At 41.1% G+C, this 21,789-nt stretch overlaps 1 protein-coding gene across 5 annotated transcripts in view; it reads right to left on the reverse strand.

Annotated features, from left to right (window-relative positions):
• Positions 1–21,789, reverse strand: part of CAMTA1 (calmodulin binding transcription activator 1) — a 2,204,257-nt gene that overhangs the window by 1,420,286 nt on the left and 762,182 nt on the right. For all 5 annotated transcript variants that reach the window (XM_073561724.1, XM_073561725.1, XM_073561726.1 and 2 more), the window contains exon 4: positions 13,012–13,147. In XM_073561724.1, the coding sequence (XP_073417825.1) occupies positions 13,012–13,147 (136 nt within the window). The remainder of the gene's footprint in view (positions 1–13,011; positions 13,148–21,789) is intronic.

The raw sequence follows: 21,789 nt of genomic DNA on the forward strand, positions 1-21,789 counted from the left end.
GTCTTGCTGTAAAAAAACGCATTGCGCACATGCGTTTTTTTGAGGCAAATCGGACGCACAAAAAATGCAACAAGTTGCATTTTGTGCGCCCGAGCGCATACCGCAAAAAAACGCATGCGCGGTAAAACGCGTACAAACGCATGTGTATGCGCACATAAGCGCATCCCATGCAAAGTATAGGAAAAAAAAACGCATGCGCTATTTAGCGCTAAATTACCGCGAAAAAAAAACGCAAATGTGAAACCAGCCTTACTGTCACTGCCCACGTTTATTGTCATCTGCACAGCTCCATTCAACCACTTAACTTCTGCAACATTTTGCTGTACAACATTCAACTTCTGCAACACCCTGCTGTGCAACATTCAACTTCTGCAACATTCTGCTGTGCAACATCCAACTTCTGCCACATTCTGCAGTACAACATTCAATTTTTGCAACATTGTGCTGTGCAACATTCAGCTTCTGCAATATTGTGTTTCTGCAACATTCAGCTTCTGCAACATTGTACTGTGCAACATTCAGCTTCCACAACATTTTGCTGTGCAACATTCAATTTTTGCAACATTGTGCTGTGCAACATTTAGCTTCTGCAACATTCTGTGGTGCAACATTCAACTTCTGCAACATTCTGCTGTGCAACATTCAGCTTCCGCAACATTTTGCTGTGCAAAATTCAGCTTCTGCAACATTCTGCTGTGCAATATTCGACTTCTGCAACAATCTGTAGTGCAGCATTCAACTTCTGCAGCACTCTTCAGTGCAAAATTCAAATTCTGCAACACTCTGCAGTGCGACATTCAACTTCTACAACACTCTGCAGTGCGACATTCAACTTCTACAACACTCTGCAGTGCAGCATTCAACTTCTACAACACTTTGAAGTGCAGCATTCAACTTCTGCAACACTCTTCAGTGCAACATTCAACTTCTGCAACATTCTGCTGTGCAACATTCGACTTCTGCAGCACTCTTCAGTGCAAAATTCAACTTCTGCAACACTCTGCAGTGCAACATTCAATTTCTACAACATTCTGCTGTGCAACATTCTGCTGTATAACATTCAACTTCTGCAGCACTCTTCAGTGCAACATTCAACTTCTGCAACATTCTGCTGTGCAACATTTATCTTCTGCAACATTCTGCAGTGCAACATTCTCTTCCTTCATCTTGACTCTGCCTTCAGGATTCCGGGAAAGTCAAAGAAAAAAGGATGCTGCATAGGATGCAGGTGTAAAGAAGTAGCCAAAGGGATTGGACGGGGGTTGTGGCAGCGGTAAAGAAATGCAGTAAGTGAGTATTTTTTTTTTCATCCCTTGCCCAGCCTTTTACAAATCAACAAAATAATGATCACCATTTTGCTAAATTTTCATGAAAAGAATCAGCAACAATGTAGATTCAAAAGAATCCAAATTTTGGGAGATAAATGTAAAGAGACTTCAATTTGCCTTGATAAGGTTCGCTTATCTCTAAGTGATGGAGTTGTTGTATGAAGGGAATAGGTTCAGGGGAATAATGTGGAAGGGGCTAAAGAAAAAAGTGAAAATATTAGGGCATCTGTTAGGCAGACTTAAATTGATAGAACACATAAAACGGTAGATGTTGGAAATCTGATTGTTCAGGATAGCACATTTCAGAGAACTGGTGCATCACAAGAGAAGTCTTGGAGACTAGATTTGGTGGCACTGGTTTGGATGGACCATAATAATCTTTGTTGCTATCATTGTGCACACAGGATATTCGTTAATCAGATAAACCAAGTGTCAAATAATTGACCCCAAAGATTACTCTAAATGACAATATTTTCTGCTGGACTTATGGGGACTATTATAGTGCCATACAATGGATTTTTGCTGATAACCTGGTGGGCCAAGCCGACTGTAGTCTATGTCCTGTGCCCTATGCAACAGTTGTAAAAAAAAGTTGGTGGTCAAACCTAGAAATGTTGGATGCGGATTTACAGTTTTTATTTATTTCTTCAGAGCTTATAGACTATGATTGATTTAAGGCTAGGAGTAAATGCTGAAGGCTCAGTTCAGCATATCTATAAGATGTTTATAAAATGGGAGTCTGAAAGCGCTGAATGCACACAAAAAGATCACAAAAAGACTGAATATGCTAATTCCATTGTCAGTATGCACTAAGAGAATATTTAAATTCAAAGACAAATTAAGGAATAATCCTAACGAAACATCTCTGCATGCATATGTATAATTAGCGGGAGACCACTGGGTCAGAATGGGCACAGAGTAAAGTAGCGGCCAACCTTCCGCCACCATTCTTTTGGATGAATTATAATGGTTTCATTTGTAAGACCCACATAGAACAATGCTGGTTCTTTTTTCATTACAGGAATCATATGTATATTACAATGCCTGATCCGGCTTTGAATTTTTTATGAGGATTTGGAGAATAAAGTTGCTGTAAATTAGTAGGAAGTGTTCCCAGGACCCTCTGCTAATGTGCATTTCAAGCCACTAAACAACACAAGTATTCACCGTGGGTCCAGTCATCAACTGAAAATGAACATTGTTTTGTAGGAAAATTGTGTGGAATTTACTTTATTTTTTCCTTGCATTATATAAAGTTTTGCTAACTTTTTTTTTTTATAAAGCAACAGTCGACACAGGAAGCACAAACTTATCCTTAAGCCCAAGTAGAATGGCGGGGTAAAGCATGTCGGCATAGAAGCAGCAATTTCAACTTTTATTTCAAAAATCAAAATGGTTAGATACACCCCTCAATGTGGCACACCAATAATCACTTTATCATCATATTTAAGGAGGGATATGAAAAAGTAAAAAATGGGGTCCACCAAAGTTGTGACCTTCTGCTAAACACACATCAGTTAGTAAAATATTTCTTATAATAAGGGCATGTGCTTCTATAAAAGTATTCGACCTTGGTGGATGGGATTGTAAACACCAAATGGCACCCAAAATTCAATTTGGCTATTCAAAAGCACAAGCCGAATGCCATGGACAGCTGTACATAGAGAAGAGTGGGCTACAAAACAGAGACCACTGTGATGCAAGTTCTCGGTGGGTAATTTTTCATGACATTTCCGTGTTTCTTGGACCAATTCCTCACCCCCCTTCCTTCTTGCACTTATTTAAAGGCAACAGTTCAATTTTGCTTGAATAATTCTGCAATCCAAGCTGAACAGGAGGTGTAATATATGCAAACCCTAAAAGTGCAAATCTGAGGCTCATTTTTAGTGTGCCTTAGGTAGAGCTAAATAAGGTCTCAATTTGGGGCTTTAAAAGATGTGCACATGTTCAGGATCTGCAGCAGAACATTCTGCTGCAAATCCTGATGTGTTCTCAGAGAAAATGCCATGTAAAATACATGTATTTTTGTCACTTTTTTGGTGCTTTTTTATGCATGTGTTTTGGTTGTGGATTTTTTCCCACTCATTTGTATGGGTGAAATCTAAAACAATTGACATGTTGCAGATTTACAACTACAAGCAAAAAATAAAAGTTGCATGCACGAGACTTGAGGAATCTCATTCACTTTGCTGGTACTATTAAATACTTCAGGTTTTTGCGCAGAAAAAAAAAAGCGCTGTGTGAACATACCCTAAGGACAGAAGTTCTGCTTAGGTTCTCGCTAACAAACAACGAGTATGAGCCCAGCCTGGACTGGGACCCTAAGCCCGTTCCATACATGAGCCTACCTTCATGATGCCCCTTGGTCAATCGGTTTTAAAATTCTAATTTTGGCACAAAAATTCTCATGATGATTTTATATATTAAAAACGCAAAATAAAATTACAACTAAATTTACATATAAACATATTGAAATAAGGGTACACGAGCCCTCTTAACCCCCACCCGCTCATTACGTAGTCTGTTAATACCTGAGCTTACTTTACCAATGTGTATGAATAAAACAAGCTGGCAGAAAGCGCGCACTGCTCTGTCCTCGGGCTGTGTTCTAGGATGGCTGTATATCACGGCTCTCATGAAAGGCACCTCCACAGTAGGAGCTTGTCTTTGAAAAGCAGATTTAAAAAAAAAAAACAATGCACAAGTTTAAAACGATGCATTTAAAAAAAAAAAATGGTGAACTAAGCGCTTTCTTGTATCTGTGTTTTACCTTTAAATTGTATCACCAAATCAGCGTGACATTCATCTCTTATATATAAGGAAAAGAGTGTAAATCAAAGGCGCTGTTACCTGTATTAGTCATTTTGACACAACACAGTGGGACTCGACATACATTTTTCAGAGAGAAAATTCAACGTAACACTGTAAAAAAAATCATATAAATTATGTGACATAAAGGGAACCTGTAACCAGGTTTGGCCGATATGAGTTACGGCCACCGCCTTTCAGGGCTTATCTACAGCATTCTATAATGCTGTAGATAAGCCCCTGATCCGACATGTAAAAGAAGAAAAATAACTTTTATTATACTCACCCGGGGAACGGTCCGGTCCTATGAGTTTCGCAGGTCTGGGTCCAGAGCCTCCCATCTTCTTGCGATACTGCCCTCCTGCTTGCTTCCTCGCTCCCGGCATTGCGCTCCTGTGCAGGCATACTTATCTGCTCTATTGAGGGCAGAGCAAAGTACTGCAGTGCGCAGGTGCTGGGCCTCTCTGACCTTTCCTGGCGCCTGCACACTGCAGTACTTTGCTCTGCCCTCAACAGGGCAGATAAGTATGCCTGCACAGGAGCGTGATGCCAGGGAGCCATGAAGCAAGCAGGAGGGCAGTATCGCAAGAAGATGGGAAGCGCCGGACCAGGTGACACCCATCGGACCGGACCGCCCCCCAGGTGAGTATAATAAAAGTTATTTTTCTTATCTTTCAGGTCAGATCGGAGGCTTATCTACAGCATTATAGAATGCTGTAGATAAGCCCTGAAAGGCAGTGGCCATATCTTATATCGGCCAAACCTGGTGACAGGTTCACTTAAAAAACACAAAGTGAGTAGTCAATAAAGCACCCGGCAGGAAGGTAACGCCAACGGTGCAAAGATGGCTGGAATCCTATTTGGACACAGCAAATATCACAAATTCACATTATAGAAATATGTTAAAGGGGTTGTCTGAGATCAGAAAAAGGGTTCATTTATTTTCCAAAAATGGCACTTTTTTATTCATTGGTGTTGCAGCTTAAAACAGGAACCATGGCCAGAATCAGGGATAGACTCTGTCATTGCCGGCATCTATGTTGCTTTCTGAAATTTTGGAGTGAATCACCAAGAATATATTTTAGAAAGGGTCCGGGAGCAAGAAGAATAGTCAAATGGTGGGGTGTAGGGGAGAGGGTCCCTCGTAGGAGTTTCTTTACATGTCTCAGCTTAATGACACGAATAGGGAAAGACCTGGGTTAAGCTGGGCAGGGAGAAGCCAGGATGGAGACGCCTCGATGACTGTTTTCTAGCTCCTTTTTAGATCATGGTATCTCTATAAAGACGCAGCCTTTCACAGTTGAATAAAACAAAGGAGGGAACCTGTCCAATAATACGCTGCTCATGGTCGGATAGGATGATTCAACTTCCATTAAATATGAAATGTGATTTAACTTATCTCCCCATGCTAGTAAATCATGTACTGTGTTACATCTGGGTTTACAATATTGAACCTTGATTACATACAAAATTATAAAAAGAATCAACCAAGACATCCAATACGCAGAAAATATTCATATCAGCCCTAATACTGTAAGAACAGATGGATGCAGTCACCACGACCAACAGAAAACTCCAAAATATATGTCACCAAGATGCAATGTCATAAAATAACTCATCGACATGATGTAATGCATATTTATATATTTGTTCCTGCAATAAAATTAGAATTTGTGTTTTCCATGCAAGATAGGTTCCACATAATATATAGTAAATATTTACTGCATATAAGATTTTATATCATGTACATTCATGTACTAACGCGACCACTGGTTTGTGCACATGAAATCTTTCATAAGGGCTACACCCAGGACCTGATCTACTTTATGAAAGGTCAGTGGTGGTAGGGTTAGCAGTCCACATCACCATCCACAAATTGGTAAATGTAAAGCTAAGGCTACTTTCACACTTGCGTTTTTTTGCTGCCCGTTTTTTGAGCAAAAAAACGCATACAACCGCTGCATTTTTTTCAAGCATATGCAGGAAAAAAACGCAGCGTTTTTATGCGTTTTTAGTGTGCTTGCGTTTTTTTCAGCATTGTCCTCACCAAAAAAATCAAGATATTATTAGGGTTAGGGTTAGGGGTTAGGGTTAGTTAGGGTTAGTAGTACCAACCCTAACCCTAAACCCTGACTCTACTAACCCTAACTCCTAACCCTTAACCTAACCTTAACTCTAACCCTACTAACCCCTAACCCTACCCCTTTATCCTAACCCTTAACCTAACCCTAACCCCTAACCCTTAACCTAACCCAAACCCTAACCCTAACCCCATCCGTAACCCTAACGCTAAACCCTAACTAACCCTAACCCCTAACCCTTAACCTAACCCTAACCCTAACCCTAAACCCTGACTCTACTAACCCTAACTCACCCTAACCCTTACCATAACCATTTTCTAACCAATGTACAACAAAAAAAGCATGCGCAAAAAAACGCATACATGCGCATGCCAATGCGCACGTATTCGCACCCATAGACTTACAATGGGTGTCTTGCTGTAAAAAAATGCATAACATGCGCATGCGTTTTTTTGGGGCAAGTCGGACGCACAAAAAATGCAACAAGTTGCATTTTGTGCGCCCGAGCGCACACTGCAAAAAAACGCATGCGCACAAAAACGCATACAAACGAATGGGTAAGCGCACATAAGCGCATCCCATGCAAAATATAGGGGAAAAAATGCATGCGTTTTTTAGCGGCGCTAAATAACAGCGCAAAAAAACGCAAGTGAGAAACCAGCCTTAGTGGACCCAAAATCTGCCCATGTAAAGCTGGAACGTCAGTATTAGTAAATATTTGTATTCCACGTGAGATATTTGGGCATCTTTTCTTGAAATTCTGAGTTTTGCCATTCTGTCATTTCTACTGAATATTTATGAGTAAATTAACAAAAGGATATGTTACCATTTGACTTGTCAAAGAGATGTGCCCCTACATAATCTGACACTGGGCAATGTCCGACTGAGTAGGAATGTATCCACTGAACCATCAATTTGTAAATTCAGTGTCTGTGCTCCAGACACACACGTGGTCAAAATTGTTGGTACCCCTCGTTTAATGACAGAAAATCCCACAATGGTCACAGAAATAACCTGAATCTGTTCATTTTCATAGACTTTTGATTTATTATTACTTTTGTCAGATTCAAGTTATTTCTGTCAACATCATGGGTTTTTCTGTCATTAAACGAGAGGTACCAACAATTTTGACCACTTGTGTATGCCCTGCCTTTAATTTCAGTAACTGTCTGACAATTATGGCTAACCATATTGCTTCATTCCAATACCCATCTCGACATCGATGTCTACACCCTGTACAGTCACTGCACTAGATGCCCATCTACTTCAGAATACAACATAAACATATCACACTAACCTAAGTCCTCCAGAGTGCTGCACTGCCCTACATATTCCCCTCATCTCTGTCTACCACCTGTCCTCTTTACAGTGCTGCACCGCCCTACATGTTCCCCCTCATCTCTGTCTACCACCTGTCCTCTGTGCAGTGTTGCACCATTCTACATCTCCCCCACCTCTGTCTACTATCTGTCCTCTGCACAGTGCTGCTCCACCCTACATGTTCCCCCTCATCTCTGTCTACCACCTGTCCTCTGTGCAGTGCTGCACTGCCCTACATATTCCCCTCATCTCTGTCTACCACCTGTCCTCTTTACAGTGCTGCACCGCCCTACATGTTCCCCCTCATCTCTGTCTACCACCTGTCCTCTGTGCAGTGTTGCACCATTCTACATCTCCTCCCCCACCTCTGTCTACTATCTGTCCTCTGCACAGTGCTGTACCGCCCTACAACTCTCCCCTCATCTCTGTCTACCATTTGTCCTCTGCACAGTGCTGCATAGCTCTACATCTCCTCCCTCACCTCCGTCTACCATCTGTCCTATGCGCATTACTGCACCGCCCAACATCTCCCCCCTCATCTCTGTCTATCACCTGTCCGCTGTGCAGTGCTGCATGGCTCTACCTCTGCCCCCTCATCTCTATCATCTGTCCTCTGCACAGAGTTGCACTGCCTTACATCTCTTTCCTCATCTCTGTCAACCACCAGTCCTATGCACGGTGCTGAATCGCCCTACATCTCCCCCTCATCTCTGTCTACCACCAGTGCTCTGCACAGTGCTGCACCACCCTACATCTCCTCCCTCACCTGTCTTCTGCACAGTGCTGCACCACTCTATATCTCCTCTTTCATCTCTGTCTACTATGCATGCTCTCCACAGTGCTGCACTGCTCTACATCTCCTTCCTCATCTCTGTCTACTACTCATGCTCTCCACAGTGCTGCAGCACTCTACATCTCCTGCCTCATCTCTGTCTACACCCCATGCTCTCCACAGTGCTGCACCTCCCTACATCTCCTCCCTCATTTGTATACTATGCATGCTCTCCACAGTGCTGCACCTCCCTACATCTCCTCCCTCATTTGTATACTATGCATGCTCTCCACAGTGCTGCACTGCTCTACATCTACTCCCTCATTTCTGTCTACTGTCCATGCTCTCCACAGTGCTGCACCTCACTACATCTCCTCCCTCATTTCTGTCTACTGTCCATGCTCTCCACAGTGCTGCACCTCTCTACATCTCCTGCCACATCTCTGTCTACACCCCATGCTCTCCACAATGCTGCACCTCCCTACATCTCCTCCCTCATTTGTATACTATGCATGCTCACCACAGTTCTGCACCTCACTACATCTCCTCCCTCTTTTCTGTCTACTGTCCATGCTCTCCACAGTGCTGCACCGCTCTACATCTCCTGCCACATCTCTGTCTACTCCCCATGCTCTCCACAGAGCTGCACCTCTCTACATCTCCTCCCTCATTTGTCTACTATCCATGCTCTCCACAGTGCTGCACCTCACTACATCTCCTCCCTCATTTCTACTATCCATGCTCTCCACAGTACTGCACCTCACTACATCTCCTCCCTCATTTCTACTATCCATGCTCTCCACAGTGCTGCACCTCACTACATCTCCTCCCTCATTTCTACTATCCATGCTCTCCACAGTGCTGCACCTCCCTACATCTCCTCCCTCATTTCTACTATCCATGCTCTCCACAGTGCTGCACCTCACTACATCTCCTCCCTCATATCTACTATCCATGCTCTCCACAGTGCTGCACCTCATTACATCTCCTCCCTCATTTCTACTATCCATGCTCTCCACAGTGCTGCACCTCACTACATCTCCTCCCTCATTTCTACTATCCATGCTCTCCACAGTGCTCCACCTCACTACATCTCCTCCCTCATTTCTTCTATCCATGCTCTCCACAGTGCTGCACCTCACTACATCTCCTCCCTCATTTCTACTATCCATGCTCTCCACAGTGCTGCACCTCACTACATCTCCTCCCTCATTTCTTCTATCCATGCTCTCCACAGTGCTGCACCTCACTACATCTCCTCCCTCATTTCTACTATCCATGCTCTCCACAGTGCTGCACCTCACTACATCTCCTCCCTCATTTCTACTATCCATGCTCTCCACAGTGCTCCACCTCACTACATCTCCTCCCTCATTTCTTCTATCCATGCTCTCCACAGTGCTGCACCTCACTACATCTCTTCCCTTTTTTCTTCTATCCATGCTCTCCACAGTGCTGCACCTCACTACATCTCCTCCCTTTTTTCTACTATCCATGCTCTCCACAGTGCTGCACCACTCTACATCCCCTCTCTCATCTCTGTTTACTACTCTACCCATGCTCCATAGCGCTGCACTGACCTCTGTCTGCTCATCTCTGTCTATCATCATCTCTACAGTGTTGCACCACCATACATGTCCTCCTTATCTCTGTTTACCAACTTTCCCGTGCTCTCCACAGTACTGCACAGCCCTACATCTCCTCCCTCATCTCTGTTTCCTACCCTACCCATGTTTTCCAGTCTGATAATAATGTAAGACTAACTCCTCCATAGATCGAACCTCTCATTCCTGTGTCCAACACTAGTGCTGCGACAGTGCTCTGGAATCTACTACCCAAGACTTTAAAATTAATTTCCAGCATCCACTGCATAGGAAGTGTCATTAAAACAAATCTTTTTTGAATGACCTATCTCATCAGATCACTTCTCTAATATAACTTTTCACAGTTCTCCCATCTTATGTTTTCCTCCTGGTCCTTTCAATCATCAGTTCCCCACACACTTCATGTCCCCAGCGATGATTATTACATCCGAGAGAATCAGATTGATTATGGTGATGACACTCGGCTCAAACTCTGATCAGAGAATTGTATGTCGGGGCGGAGAAGATGGAGAACTTAATTTCTCCATCTTCTCCATTATCGGTGTCTGTGGAAATCGGACTGCACTTGGAAGACATCAGAGTGCAGTCCAATGTTTTACACGCACCCATAGATCTGGATGGGTGCGCGTGATCTGATTTGTGGAGCCACTCACAGCATCAATTTTAATCTGCTGTGTAATATGTTGGCACTATATAAAAAATACTATTATTATTCAAGTTTACATAGCATTAATTTCTCTATCACGTGTGTCACCTAATGGCTTTTCATCTCTCTCGGGATTCTCAATCAATCAGGGAACTCTCCTCTTTCCATCCTTCTGATTGCTCAGATATACGCATGATTAAACTTCTGCTTGTAGAGCATAAAACATGATTAGGTGCTAGTGTGCTAAAGTTTATTCATTCATCAATGAGAAAAACAGCTGTATTTTCCAGAAACATGGTCACTCATGTTCATAGGCTGTAGACAGACCATAGACCCCTGATTTATTGCCTAAAAGGCGACCATTTTTTTTGTCTAAGGCCTGTTTCACACATCCGTTTGTGTCCATCAGTCAAAATCCGCCGTTTTGCAAAAAAAACGGATCCGCCATTTTTCTTGGTGGATCTGTTTTTTTCCCATTGAGTTTCATTACCGGCAGATCTTGACGGATGGCCATCCGTTGGATCCGTTTTTTTGCGGATCCGCCAAAATTTTGACGTCCGCCGACATGCCCGAACGGAGCATGTAACGTTTTTTCGGGCAGCCGGATCCGCATTTCTCACTGCGCATGCCCGAAAGACTTCACTCAGCCGCAAATTTAACCCTAAACTCTGTTCTGGAGGCTGAAAATTTTTTTCTCTCTCTCTCTCAAACAGGCCTAAAGAATCCTGGGAAAAGTTTCGTGATGACATCAATGCTGGAGGAAGTAGCTAGCTTCTCCACCTTCCTGAGTGTCAATATACATCAATACAGCAGACAGCCTGGGACATACAGTAAATACATTAACGGGATTGGGCTATTGCAGTTTTACTGTATCCACGATGGCCCACTCTGTAGATTGCAGGCTGCTACAAACAACAGCCAATACTCTGCAGACCAATGACAGAAAACATCAATTTATATGAAAATTTTTTTGTATCATTTCCAACTAAAAAGTGATCAAACCTCGATAGTACACACGTTTTAAATAAGTTTCTCAGGAATCACTAAGGTCATTGAAGTCTGATGCTATGATCCTTGAGCTATGTTCACACCAGGCATTTTTGCTGCTTTTTTTATGCAAGTTTTCAGCTGCGGTTTATAATGACAGCAAGGTCTATGAGATTTCAGAAATCTCATGCACACACATTGTTTTTTTTGTCCTCAGTGTTTTGTGCTTTGCTCGTTTTTTGCAGAATAAAACATATCACTTGTTTCAGTGTTTTTTCAGCATTTTTCACCCATTGAAAATAATGGGTGGTGAAAAAACGCTGAAAAAACGCAGGTATCGGGTTTTGCTGCGTCTTTTGTGCCAAAACTTTATGAATTAGAATATGATTTTTTGTCATCACTAAACTTCATCAGCATGCACAACAGATAAATGTAGCAAGAAAAAAATACAGAAAAAAAAAAGCAGCAAAAATGACCCAAAAAATGCAAGAAAAACCAAGCAAAACTTGCTTTTTTTCAGAAAAAAAACGCAGCAAAAATGCCACATGTGAACATAGCCTTAGAGTCAATGTAGGCTATTCGGCACTTCTCCGTCTGCACCAAACAAAGCACTAGCTGCAATCAATAAACTAGCCAAGTGGCATATTTCAAGTGATTATCAAGAGTTCTAGGGAGTCAGTTATGCCATTTCCTAGCATGTGATTTTCTATCGCATTATATTTATGAGAAAGCTTCTTTTGTTATTTATGGATTTGTTTTTTTGTTGTTTCTTTTTTTTTCTTAGAATAATATAGATTAAAAGAAGTGTCCATCATAGGATAAAAGAATCTGCATTTTTTCGAAACAGCACCGCTTTTCTAATTAAGGCTATGTCTGGTATTACAGTTCATCGCTTTTCAAGTGAATGGGTCAGAATTAAAATATTAGGCCGGGGTCACGCTTACGAGTGTGATACGAGAAACTCGTGCGAGCCTCTCGCATCAATACCCAGCACTGCCACCGGCACTTGGGACCGGAGTGTGCGTCTGCATGTCTTTCTATGCAGCTGAACGCTCCGGTCCCGAGTGCCGGCGGCAGTGCTGGGCATTGATGCGTGAGTTTCTCGCATCACACTTGCAAGCGTGATGATGATAGGCATAGTCTATGGAAAAGAGTGGCACTGTGTCAGAAAAGGACTTATTTTCTCTTCCTGGAAAACATATTCAATTTAATTCCATAAATTACATTTAGATGGGTAAAGTTTACTCGGCTGGATTATTAGATTTATAAGCAGTAAATATTTACACACGACTAGATTGACAATATAAAAACTGCAGTCGTTTTTACAGATTTTTCTATCACTTGAAACTGTTTTCAGTGTTTTCCAATAACATTAAAGCTCACAAAAATATCACCATATAGCGCCATATAGCGCCAGTTACATTAACAACCTCCAATAAAACCAAAAGTTGGTCAAATCAGCTACCTCCACTCCTTGGACCTTGAGTTTCATATGATCTTCCCGTGTTGTTTTCCCGTCTTTCCTCTTTTTCCAGCAATATCCATCTTTCCGGTATTTCACCTTCTTCCGATTGTACAGTATCATGGAACCATTCTGTGGCCTGGAAGAGAGAAACCACAAGCAAAAATGAAGTTACCGCAAGGAAAAAAAAAAAAAAGCGCTAAAGAAATTTATGATGAAAAGCAGCAGGGTCTGGAAAAAGTCGCGAGCGAGAAGCAATATCCTCTATTTAGCGAAGCATAATTTTTCACGTTTTATTGCCAGAGGCTGGATCTCCTTCGATGGTTTATGACCTGCAAACATTTACTTGTGGATTTTGTAGCTAATGAATTAAATGTGTCAATGATAGGTATAAAAGAAGATCTTGTAAGTAATAAGTGCTCCTTGGCTGCTGATATATGGCACCGGGGGATTTGCTGTGCTCTGAAAAAACCTAAGGAACTTAGAGAAAGAAAATGCTTATGGCAGACGCTGTGGTGGTGGGCATTAACCTTTGTTTTATATATCGGTAATTAAATACAGCCTCTTTCATAAAGAAGGCTGTGGTTATTGGAAGAAAGCTGTAAATCGTTCAGACTCCAGTTTATTGTCTTTCCATAAATATTATTTATTTTATCTGTGTTATTTACACAATTTATGAATGAAAACTATAAAATGAGCGATGGCCATCCATATCATACCTATTTTGCACTTTTTTTTAATGAACTATTAGCAAGTAACTGAATCCTTAAAGGGAATGTATCACTGATAATATTTAGTAATAATTAAAACCAGATGGAGATGCATATTCATTTTTTTCTAATCTTCTGAATATGATTTTATATTTTGCATATTAAAAAGGGGTATGACGTATTGTCTAAGATTCTGTTAGCAGCAGTTAAAGACAATAGACTGCACTTTGATACTTTTGATACATTGACTTTTATAGGTTGTAGAGAACATTGTGTAGGAAGGGGGAGGAGGTGAGCTGTGACCATCACTTATTGTGAAAGATGCCATGCATACTATGTATAACTGTTACAGTTTATTGTAACACGCGATGAAAAAGCTCATGGGTCCTAATGCACATTTTCCAATCAGGTCCCCAATTATTGCAAGTCTTTAATAGTAATGTCTTTTCATTTAGACCAATGGGACTTTTTGGGAATCTTTAGACTCCAGGACCTGGGAGCGATTGCAATTCTTGCACCTATTATACAGGTTGGGCCATCTATATGGATACACCTAAATAAAATGGGAATTGTTTGTGATAAAGTGGTTTGGTCATCGTGGGCCAGTTGAATGGCCACCAAGGTCTCCCGATCTGACCCCCTTAGACTTTTATCTTTGGGGTCATCTGAAGGCAATTGTCTATGCAGTGAAGATATGAGATGTGCAGCATCTGAAACAACAGATACTGGAAGCCTGTGCTAGCATTTCTTCTGCGGTGTTGCTATCAGTGTGTCAAGAGTGGGAGAAGAGGGTTGCATTGGCAATCCAACACAATGGGCAGCACCTTGAACACTTTATATACGCGGTCATAAACTTGTAAATAACTCATGAAAGAATAAAGTCACGTTAAAACCAAGCACACCATTGTTTTTCTTGTGAAATTCTCAATAAGTTTGATGTGTCACATGACCCTCTTCCCATTGAAAAAAATAAAGTTGGATCCAAAATGGCTGACTTCAAAATGGCCGCAATGGTCACTACTCATCTTGAAAAGTTTCCCCTCTCCCATATACTAATGTGCCACAAACAGGAAGTTGATATCACCAACCATTCCCATTTTATTTAGGTGGATCCATATAGATGGCACACCCTGTAGTTGCCTCCCTGGTTGAAATCCTGTCTTTGATGAAAAAGAGATGACTTTTGAAAAGTGAACCCTGAAGAACTAGAAGTGTCATTTTATCATTTACCTTAATGGGCAAAGTGAAAATTCTAAAAATGTTGTGACTTTTTTAATTATGCTATGTTCACATGTTGCAGCTTTTTTGTTACATTTTTTAGGTCAGGGATAGAAAAGAAGTAATGTTTTATGAGATTTTACAAATCCCATGCACACACAGGTTTTTTATACTGAATTTGAGCACTGCAGTGTTTTTGAAAATCTGCAGCATGTCAATTTTTTGCAGAATTTTTGCAACATTTTTATACCCATTGAAAGTCATGAGAAACTTGAAAAACACAACATCTGTTCTGCATTTTTGCAGCATTTTTGATGAATAAAACTAACTTTACTAAGGGCAGTCTCACATGTCCAGATAATTCTGGTACCGTAAAAAATGGTACCGGAGCTATCCGTGTCCGAGTGTCCATGTGGAGATGTGGTACATCAGTGTGGCACACGTGTGGCAATCGTGTGCCGCATCAGGACCACCTGGACGCCCGCTACAGTAAGCACTGCTCCCCGGCGGCTGGTGCTGAATGCACTGCTGTCATTCTTCTCTCCTGCTCTGCCGGCAACAGCAAGCAGGAGAGAAAGAATGAAAAAAACCCGACGTGGGGTCCCCCTCTGTTTGTGAACCAACATGGCAAAACTCACAGCTGGGGGCTGCTATTCTCAGGCTGCTAAGGGGCCATTGATCTTTGCCCCCCAGCCTAAAAACAGCAGCCCGCAGTTGCCCAGAAAAGGTGCATCTATTAGATGAGCTTATTCTGGAGCTTTGTCGGGCTCTTCCCACTTGCCCTGTAGCGGTGGCAAGTGGGGTCATAAGGTCCCACGGCATAAATCCATCTCGAGGGGTAATCAGTTTACAGCTGGTGCATTGCTAATGCAGCCACTCCAACTGTAAACTACTGGAGAATGAATGGGAAGCAGCCGGTGTATGCTTAGTAACTAGCTGTGATGTCACAGAGCCTGTGTGCGCTTCTTCCATTCATTCCCCAGTAGTTTACATTCAGAGCGGTCACATTAGCAGCGCTCTGGCTGTAAACTGATTAACCCCTGAGCTGGATTACGCCATGGGACTTGACTGATCACTAGACAGGTATGAATATTGTTGGTTTATTATTTTATAATTTTTTGCAGGAGAACAATGGCGTTGATATGGAATTAGGAGTATAATAAAGCTTTAAACACTGTGTGTGGTTTATTCTTTCATTAAAATACCTTGTTCTTATTGTGTGTGTGTTTATTTAACCCTTGAATAACTCTAGGATTAGTAATGGAGAGGTGTCTTATTGACACCTCTCCATTACTAATCCTTGCTCAATGTCACCTTACAATAGCAAGGTGACATTAACCCCTTAGGAACCCACTTGCCACTGCTACAGGGCAAGTGGGAAGAACCCGACAAAGCTCCAGAATAGGCGCACCTGATAGATGTGCCTTTTCTGGGCAGCTGCGGGATGCTGTTTTTAGGCTGGGGGGGCCAAGATCAATGGCCCCTTAGCAGCCTGAGAATAGCAGCCCCCAGCTGTGAGTTTGGCCGGGTTGGTTCACAAACAGAGGGGGACCCCACGTTGGGTTTTTTCCATTCATTCTCTCCTGCTCACTGTTGCGGGCAGAGCAGGAAAGAAGAATGACAGCCGCATTCAGCACCAGCTGTCCGGGGAACAGCGCTTACTGTAGCGCTTCTTCCCCGGTGGCCATCCGTGAACGCTGACATGTCTCCGTGTTTTGCACACGGACCGAGTGTCCATGAAAACACGCTGACATGTGCAGAGAACCATTCATTTTAATGAGTCTACATGTGTCAGTGTCTCTGGTACGTGTCACTACACATACCGGAGCCACTGAAATGTGAAACCGGCCTAACATGTAGTATTTACAGATCACCCAAGTAGTCAATCCTCCATACATCTGTGACCTCGTCTCCCGGTACTTTCCCGCACGCAACCTCCGATCCTCACAAGATCTCCTTCTCTACTCCCCTCTTATCTCCTCTTCCCACAATCGCATACAAGATTTCTCTCGCGCATCACCCCTACTCTGGAACTCTCTACCACAACATATCAGACTCTCACCTACCATCGAAACCTTCAAAAAGAGCCTGAAGACCCACCTCTTCCGACAAGCCTACAACCTGCAGTAACCACCGATCGACCAGACCGCTGCACGACCAGCTCTACCCTCGCCTACTGTATTATCACCCATCCCTTGTAGATTGTGAGCCCTCGTGGGCAGGGTCCTCTCTCCTCCTGTACCAGTTATGATTTGTATTGCTTAAGATTATTGTACTTGTTTTTATGTATACCCCTCCTTACTTGTAAAGCGCCATGGAATAAATGGCGCTATAACAATAAATAAATAATAATAATAATAATCCGGAAAATGTAGCAAAAATTTGATCAAATATTCAGTGAGTTTTTTTAATGATCCATTGGCAATCAACTGAATCCTTAAAGGGAATGTATCTAATTAGTTTTGCATGTAATTAATTTTATATTAATTACAACCAGAAACAAATACATTTTAATTTTTTTATAATTTTTTATTGCATTTCTTTTTATATGTTATGCAAATTGTATCTTCAGAGAGGAAGAGGACTAGAACTCTAGTCTAGTCCTCATCTTGACAAGCTTAGCATGTCATTCTCTGCAAGGATAAATGATACTTCATGGATATCTTTATATTTTATTTTATATATATATATATATACTGTATATACACATATATATAATGTTTTATAAATATAGACTCGAAAATTGTGAAAAAAGATCAACATAAAAACTTAAACAATAAATCATTTTTTATTACACCTTCCCTTCCTTCCTTAAAAAAATGAACATGGTAAACAATGCAACATATGTATGACTCCCATCGTATTTCCAGATTACTAAATTAGTCTACTACCTACAAAAAAATTACATTGCAAAAACTTTAAAGAAAGTGATGTATAACAAAAAAGGAGTCTGCTTTTGTAACAGCACCCCTCTTGTCCATAGGCTCTGCCTGGTATTGCAAATTAAACCAATTAATTCTAAGCTGAAGTATTAGATTTGGGCTGGAGCGTGAATGTCGCAAATGTTTTTTTTTCTATTCTCATAGAATCCATTTTAGTTTCAATCCCAAAACCCCACCATAAAGTTCTGAAGTTTCTCAACTCTATGCAATGATTGACTGTCCTCCTTAATTTAACATAAATTCAGGTTTTTAAAGCGCCATATATTCCATTTATAACTAATTTTGAACTGAAAAATGAAACATTTATTCGTCTTCCAAAGTAATCACTCTTGAGCTGCAATATTTTGAGCGTATAACTAAGTATGAAGCCATATGCTAAACAGAAGCCGTTCATTTTGGAGTGATATAAAAACACGTGAGAAGAGATGCCACGCATCCCACAGAGACAGCAATACGCATTTGCAAAAATTTACAGTGCTCTGTTAGTCACAGTAATTGGCTTTCGGAACACAAGAACAGAAAGAAATACAACAACACAAGGCATAAACAGAAACAGCAGTCGTAAAAAACTTTCATACAAAGTGCTAGCCTGACAATATTTCATCGAAAAAACTCCCTGGTGACATTAGCAAAATTATAACAAGGAACAAAGTTGTAATGTGCATGTGATCACCATACTAAAAATACCACAAAAATACACGTGTTCTGTAAAGTTAAAGAAAAATTCCATTCCACATTATTATAGCAGTTATATTCTTGTACATAGGAGCAGGATTATAGTAGTTATATTCTTGTACACAGAGGCAGTATTATAGTAGTTATATTCTTGTACATAGGAGGCAGTATTATAGTAGTTATATTCTTGTACATAGGGGCAGTATTATAGTAGTTATATTCTTATACATAGGAGCAGTATTATAGTAGTTATATTCTTGTACATAGGAGGCAGTATTATAGTAGTTATATTCTTGTACATAGGGGCAGTATTATAATAGTTATATTCTTGTACATAGGAGCAGTATTATAGTAGTTATATTCTTGTACATAGGGACAGTATTATAGTAGTTATATTCTTGTACATAGGGAGCAGTATTATAGTAGTTATATTCTTGTACACTGTAGGCAGTATTATAGTAGTTATATTCTTATACATAGGAGCAGTATTATAGTAGTTATATTCTTGTACATAGGGGGCAGTATTATAGTAGTTATATTCTTGTACATAGGAGCAGTATTATAGTATTTATATTCTTGTACATAGGGGGCAGTATTATAGTAGTTATATTCTTGTACATAGGAGCAGTATTATAATAGATTATAATAGTTATATTCTTGTACATAGGAGCAGTATTATAGTAGTTATATTCTTGTACATAGGGACAGTATTATAGTAGCTATATTCTTGTACATAGGAGCAGTATTATTGTAGTTATATTCTTGTACATAGGGGCAGTATTATAGTTGTCATATTCTTGTACATAGGAGCAGTATTATAGTAGTTATATTCTTGTACATAGGGGCAGTATTATAGTAGTTATATTCTTATACATAGGAGCAGTATTATAGTTGTCATATTCTTGTACATAGGAGCAGCATTATAGTAGTTACCGTATATACTCGAGAGTAAAAGGACCCGAAAACTGAATAAGCTTATTGACTCGTGTATAAGCCGGGTATGCATGGCTCCCCCATCGCTGTCCTTGTATGCATGGCTCCTTATCCCCTTTCCTTGTATGAATGGTTCCTATTTAAAAAAAAAAAAAACACCCTACTCAACTTCCACGTGCCCTTGCAGCATCTCGTTGGTCCCAATGACCTCGTAGCATCTCGTTGGTCCCTGCGCCAGTAGATCTTCCTGTGCCAAGTGATCATGTGGCCCCGCTCATTAAGGTAATGAATATTCCCTCCACACCTATGGGAGTGGAGAGGCATGCCATTTCATTACCTTAATGAGCGGGGCCATGTTATCGCTCAGCACAGGAAGTGCTGCTGGCGCCGGGACCAATAAGATGCAGCGAGGGTGCTGGGACCAATGAGATGCTGCAAGGGCGCGCCAGAGGGTGAGTAGGATGTCTTCTGGAGGCCGACGGCTGTGGGTGTCACTGTGCATGCTATAAGAGAAATTAATGTTCATTTCTCTTTAGCAGCGGCACAGTTACAGCCGCAGTCGACGGTTCCTGCCTCTGTCACCCGCTGCTCCACCAAACCCCCACCGGCTTTCTGGACATTTAACTCGTGTATAAGCCGATGGAGATGTTTTCAGTACAAAAAATTGTGCTCAAAAACTTGGTTTATACACGAGTATACACGGCATATTCTTGTACGTAGGAGGCAGTAATATAATAGCTATATTCTTGTACATATGAGGCAATTTAATATAGTAGTTATATAGGGGCAATATTTCAGTAGTTGCTCCTATATTTATACATTGGAGTAATTTTATAGTAATTATGTTCTGGCATATGGGGTAAGTATTACAGATAGTTATGTTCTTATACATAGCAGACAGTAGTATAGTAGCTATATTCTTGTGCATAGGGAACATTTTAAAGTAATTATATTTTTGTATATAAAGTGCAGTTTTAAAGGGAAAGTATTTTATAATATATATTATCGACATTCCCAAGCTTATAATGTTGCTCCAGTTCCAGAAAGAGATGATACAGATACACGGCTGCAGGATATGACTTTAGTTTGCAGACAGGTAGGGACATACTGTAAGTCTGCATAAAAGCTGTTTCTACACTAAAAAAGCATAGGTGTAAATAATTTACACTATTGGATAGTATAAGGTGCTGTTGGGCTTATACGGAAGACTACACAGATCTACTTTTTGTAACTTTTAATGTAAGCACTTTATGTCTATTTTTTTTATTCTAAAACTGCATATCACTGTTGTGGTGTAATTAATTTGTCCTAGGCGCTGTTATTTTTTTATTTATTTATAACAATTTCTAATTTTGAGAAGTGCATAAATATCTACCTGCGACTTCACATGCCTTATGTTAGCGAAAGATCACAAGGTGAATTCCCCTTTCTCAAATACCTTACAGCGAGAGAGTCTGGTAGAATAAAATATGTGCGCAAGTAAAGGAAAAGTGCAAATAAAACTGCCTTGCATCTGTGCCAATTATTATAGGTCCCAAAATGAAAGTGCCCTGACACTTCAGAAAGACAGCGCTCCTGCCAACTACCAAATTTGCATGATGATTCCGATTCTGCTACCTGGTGTCATTTCACATCTTCTGGAAGTGACATTTAGGATTGCATTTGTCTCATACCTGCTGAGACCCATTCCACCACCCAGTAAGCATATTGATCGTCAGTCATGCATCTCGCTGGAAACCATTAGAACTGTTTCATCTGAAAATGTTCTTCTTTCCTGTCGCCTGCATGTCATAACAAGTGACTACTCTGCGCTGGAGGGGACGGCAGTTCGCGATGATAATACGGGCCACATTGTATTTCTTTTATAATATGTTACTACTTTATTTGTAAAGACAATATATGTCAAGGAAGTTTAATGAACTTTTACTTAACGTTGGCTCTTCTGGCAGCAATTTGAAACTCTAATGTCTTTACTAGAGTTGAGCGAAACGGGTCGGTCAAATTCAAAAATAGCCGACTTTAGCTAAAGTCAGGTTTCGCTGATCGAAACCCGACCATAGCTTGAGTTCGGCCATGAGGTCGCCGATCAGAGCGCCAAAGTCGCTTTTCAAATAATGCTTCCAGCACCTTTTCTCAGCCAATGATGGAGGACGCACACTGAGGGCAACGCGATGACATGGGCAGCGGCCACCACCATCTTAGAGAAGGGCACTGAAGTGATTGGCTGGCTTTGTGTGGCGTCACAGTGGGTATAAAAGGCCGTGACCGCCGACCGCCATCTTACTTCTGCCGATCTTAGAATA

The sequence above is a fragment of the Dendrobates tinctorius genome, unplaced genomic scaffold, assembly GCF_039654945.1.
Source record: "Dendrobates tinctorius isolate UK_male_01 unplaced genomic scaffold, ASM3965494v1 ptg000326l, whole genome shotgun sequence".
In the NCBI taxonomy this organism is placed as follows: domain Eukaryota; kingdom Metazoa; phylum Chordata; class Amphibia; order Anura; family Dendrobatidae; genus Dendrobates; species Dendrobates tinctorius.